Source organism: Hyposmocoma kahamanoa, unplaced genomic scaffold (genome assembly GCF_003589595.1).
Source record: "Hyposmocoma kahamanoa isolate Upper Pololo Valley unplaced genomic scaffold, ASM358959v1 99333, whole genome shotgun sequence".
NCBI lineage: Eukaryota > Metazoa > Arthropoda > Insecta > Lepidoptera > Cosmopterigidae > Hyposmocoma > Hyposmocoma kahamanoa.
The window spans coordinates 638-5445 of NW_020655866.1; the positions used below are offsets into that span (position 1 = coordinate 638).

The window sequence follows — 4808 nt, forward strand, 5'->3', positions numbered from 1 at the left end:
TCCCGAACGATCCCCCGGGGGACGATAGTAGTCTCCAGACTAATCAAGTAGGCAATGTCGAATCTTCTAGGCCCGCACCGCCGTTGAGTAATGTTCACGCCGCCGCGACTTTAGCACGCGTAACGGAATCACGTCCCGCCGCGTGTAGGGTAGGGAGTACTTCCGCTCGTTCGCGTGCCTCAGCGTCTAGCGCGGCCGCGCGCGCTAGAGCCGAGCTAGAAGCGGAGTTAGAAGACATGAATGTTAGGCGTAGACATTTAGACTTGCAGGCCGCGCTCATACAGGAAAGGCTCGCCGCGCAGGCCACACGTGAAGAAGCTGACGCTAGCGAGCGTGAGAGCGTCGTTGAGAATCCGTTTGAGACTACGGTACGGATCAACGAATGGCTAGATAAACGCGATCGAGCTAGGCAGCAAGTAGAACTACCCCCTCCGTTAACCTCACGCGATCCGCGAGGCGAACGAGGGGAGGACGCCCGAGAGGCCCCTCCGCGTGTCTATGCGAACCATAGAACGGAACGAGGGGAGTACAGGCGCGAGCGCCGTTATCATCGCTCGCCGTCGCCGCGAGAGGATAGGCGCGAACACCGCTATCATCGCTCGCCGTCGCCGCGAGAGGACAGGCACGAACGCCGCTATTATCGCTCGCCGTCGCCGCGAAAGGACAGGCGCGAACGCCGCTATTATCGCTCGCCGTCGCCGCGAGATAGATACGAACGCCGTCGTCAGCGCTCTCAGTCGCCGCGTGACCACAGGTATGAGCGGCGCCACTCGCCGATATCGCCGCCGCGAACGAAAGGTAGAGGCGTTGATAGGTTGGTAGACGCGTTAGAGAAAATGGCAATGTTTCGTCCACCGCCGCGACAGGCGCAGGAATTGCCAATTTTCACCGGAGCCTACACGGATTGGCTCCCGTTTAAGCGCGCGATGATAGACTCGACCCGTATGTACAAATTCTCAGACGCGGAGAATTTGGCGCGCTTACGAGTCAGCCTGAAGGGAGAAGCGAAAGAAGCAGTCGCTGCGCTCCTGTACACGGCTTCGAATCCGTCCGTAATTATGGATACGTTAGAACAATGTTTCGGTAAGCCGGAACTTATAGTGGAACGCACCGTTAGCGAACTCAGGCGTTTGCCGCGACCCGACGGAACGGCAACGGGTTTAAACAGCTTCGCCGTTAAGGTGCAGAATGTCGCCTGCGTATTAGGGAACCTAGCCCATTGGCATTTGTATGATTCCACGCTGGTACGCGACTTGGTGGAAAAACTTGATACGTATCGGCAGACCAAGTGGTGCGAGTACGCGGACGAACACCGAATGGAAACCGAACCCGAGATCGTCAAGCTATCACGGTTTCTAATGCGCGAAGGGGACCTGGCGATCCGGTATTTGCACTCGGCCGCAAAAGAAACAGCGCCAGCGAGGCACGACCCTAAGCCCCGCCCACCGCGTACGCGCCGCCCCGAACGTAAGAACGTATACAACGCCACCGCGGAAAACAAGGAGCCAAGTATTCGGAAATCGGTTTGCCTTTGTTGCGGCGGCAATCACTCGGTCCCGCGGTGTTGGAAATTCTCCAGCATGACGGTGGAGGACCGTTGGAAGTGGGCCAAGGAGGCGTACGTGTGCTTCAAGTGCCTAGTGGAGAAACATCGCCGCTTCAACTGTAAGGCGAAGTCGTGCGGAGTCGACAGTTGTGACTCCCCGCACCACGCTTTGTTGCACACGCAGCGTAAACCGGTATCGAAACCCGAGACACCGAAGGTCGAGACGGTTCTCAATACATCGGTGTTAGTCAAAGAGAACAGCGGATCGGTCTTGCTGAAGGTGTGTCCAGTTAGCGTGATAGGGCCTAACGGGCAACGCGCGAATACGTACGCTCTACTTGACGAGGGATCGACCGTCACTTTGATAGATGCGGAAATAGCGGACCGCATAGGGGCCGACGGGCCCACGCGAAAACTTCGTATTCACGGACTAGGGTCTAGTCAGAGCGAACCGACTAGTAAGGCCGTAGAGTTAAGTATATGCGGAAAGTCGGGTGAAAGTCACAAAGTTATTGCGCGAACCGTAAATAACTTGAAATTAGCGAGACAGACTATAGACTCGTCGTGCTTAGAATATGCGCACTTACGAGGTCTCGATAGGTCGGAAGTTTGTTATAATAACATAAAACCAGGCATCTTGGTAGGGGCCGATAACTGGCACTTGATCGTGTCGCGCCAGTTATTGGTAGGAGGGCGCCGCGAACCGGTCGCTTCCCTCACGAGCTTGGGCTGGACGGTACACGGAACGGTACCGAAAGTTATTAACTCGACCGCGAACGAAAACGTCTTTCACGCATATACGTACCGAGCAGACATATCGCGCACTTGTAACGATCTCGACGAACGGCTCGAGGATCGTATGAAACAACACTTCGCTATAGATAGTATAGGGATTTCTAAAATAGCGAAGCCATCGCGCAGCGAAGAAAGAGCGCTCGACATATTCACGCGAACCGCGAAGCGAATAGGCCACCAGTTCGAGGTAGGACTGCCGTGGAAAGACGACGTAGTTGTCATGCCGCCGAGCTACGATATGGCGCTCCGCAGGCTGCGAACGATCGAACGGAAAATGGACGCGTCGCCGGAATTTAAACACAAATGGCCAACGGAACGCGAGGAGTCTGTCGCGACTGAGGACGAGGTAGTCGTGTCGTACGCAAACGAGAAGGGCAGTTTCGATCACTTGCCCGACATAGACCGGTTTTCTAGTTACGAAAGACTCATTAGGACCACGGCACGAGTATTGGCATTCGTAGATATGTGTAGAAGACGCGCGAACCGCGTCGAGTTACGACACGTACAGGAGGCCGAACGTCTGTGGCTATTGAAATCACAGCGCGACGATTTCAACGAGGAAATCGCATGCCTTGCGCGTAAGAAACCGTTGCCGCGCAGCAGCAAGCTGTTTAAGTTAGACCCCGTGATAGGAACGGACGGGATCGTGCGCGTGAACGGTCGTATAAATGCAGCGCAAATCGAACAGTCGGTCAAGTCGCCCGCGGTTTTGGACGGACGGAACGTGTTCACTCGACTCTGTATCGACAACATACATAGGCGTTCCGGACACGGCGGGCGCGAGCGCGTCGCGAACGACGTAAGACAGACGTACTATGTGCTAAGATTACGCTCGACCGTGCGTACGGTGTTACACGGGTGCACCTTCTGTCGTCTCAAAAAAGTTACGCCGTTCGTGCCGGCGTTCGGAGACTTACCCGCTGCGAGACTAGACGCGTATAGCCCACCGTTTAGCAATTGCGGAGTAGACTATTTTGGACCGATGATAGTCACGATAGGTAGGCGCCACGAAAAACGCTGGGGCGCATTATTCACTTGTCTAACTACGCGCGCGGTGCATTTAGAACTCGCCGCGTCATTGACCACGGATTCGGCAATAATGGCCTTGCGCAGAATGGCCGCACGACGCGGCTGGCCGCGAGTTATATACAGCGATAACGGGACAAACTTTAGAGGCGCTGATGCCGAGCTACGAGCAGCTATGAGGGAATGGGAGCCCGAGCTCCGCGAATTTGCATTAACGCAGCGCGTGGACTGGCGATATATCGACCCCGGCGCGCCGAACCAAGGGGGCGCGTGGGAACGATTAGTGCGATCGGTAAAAACTGCGTTATCAGTCACCTTACACGATAGAGCGCCGAAAGAGGAAGTTTTGTTGACCTTGCTCGCGGAAGCAGAATATACTATAAACGCGCGTCCGCTTACTCACGTATCGGTAGATCCGGCCGAGCCCGAAGCGCTCACACCAAACCACTTCTTGCTTGGGCAACCGAACGTACTGCCCATTATCGGAACGTGTGAGACCACTGATAGACGACAATGGCGAGCGGCGCAAGCGTTAGCAGATAGTTTCTGGCGCAGATGGGTTAGGGAGTACCTACCGCAACTCATTCCGCGCGGGTCACCCTCCGATTCAAGCAGGAATCTCACCATCGGAGATTTAGTCCTTATAGTAGACTCTACGCTACCACGGAACGTATGGCCGCGCGGGGAAGTAGTCAAAATCTACCCGGGCCCCGACGGCACAGTTAGGAGCGTAGAAGTTAGGACACGGGGTGGTATTTTTAGGCGTCCGGCGCGTAAGTTGGCCGTCCTCCCCAAGTGATTAGGCTAGGTTTTGTTTGTTTTTTATTTACACGTAGGATAAGTTTTGAGTTGATTGTTTACTGCCTAGATCGTTTGTTTTTCTTTATTTCTATTTTATTCTTTTATTGTTTACCTAGCCTTAGCTCGTAAGACTACGCTGAGGGGAGAATGTTACGGACGGCCGTGCGCGCCTGGCCGGTCAGAGCTGAAGTTCAGACGAGAATGATTAATTCAAGAGCTCTGATTGGCCGAGCGGCGTAGCGACCCATTGATAGGACCGGCACGATGTGGGAGACATCGTGCCGGTATAAATATAAGCTAGTTTTAGTTTGTACGCATTCACTTTTCATCACTCTTCTAAGAAACACTTGTTTTGTAAGTTTACATGAATATATACAGTCCACTTTAAAAATAAGAAGTTTTTATTATCCAAGGAAGATTAAAGCAGAGGATCGAAGAGCGTCGGTCCTGAACAGATATTAAATGGAAATTTGTGTATTTTGTATGATTGAAGATATGAAGTTAACGAAACCATATTACGTTATTATGTACTAAGTTTTAAATAATAGTTTTTTTATAAAGTAGTGTATTTTGGCAAAGTAATCGATAATATTTATTTTTCATTAAATGTTCACACGCATATTACATGAATAAAATAATA

General features: G+C 52.8%; 1 protein-coding gene across 1 annotated transcript; it reads left to right on the top strand.

Annotated features, from left to right (window-relative positions):
• Window positions 1–1295: 1295 nt before the first annotated feature.
• LOC113239063 lies at window positions 1296–4484 on the top strand. Its single transcript, XM_026475930.1, has 2 exons — window positions 1296–3849; window positions 4031–4484. Exons 1-2 carry the CDS (start codon window positions 1317–1319, stop codon window positions 4057–4059), a joined length of 2562 nt encoding a protein of 853 aa, XP_026331715.1. The 5' UTR covers window positions 1296–1316; the 3' UTR covers window positions 4060–4484.
• Window positions 4485–4808: the final 324 nt, after the last annotated feature.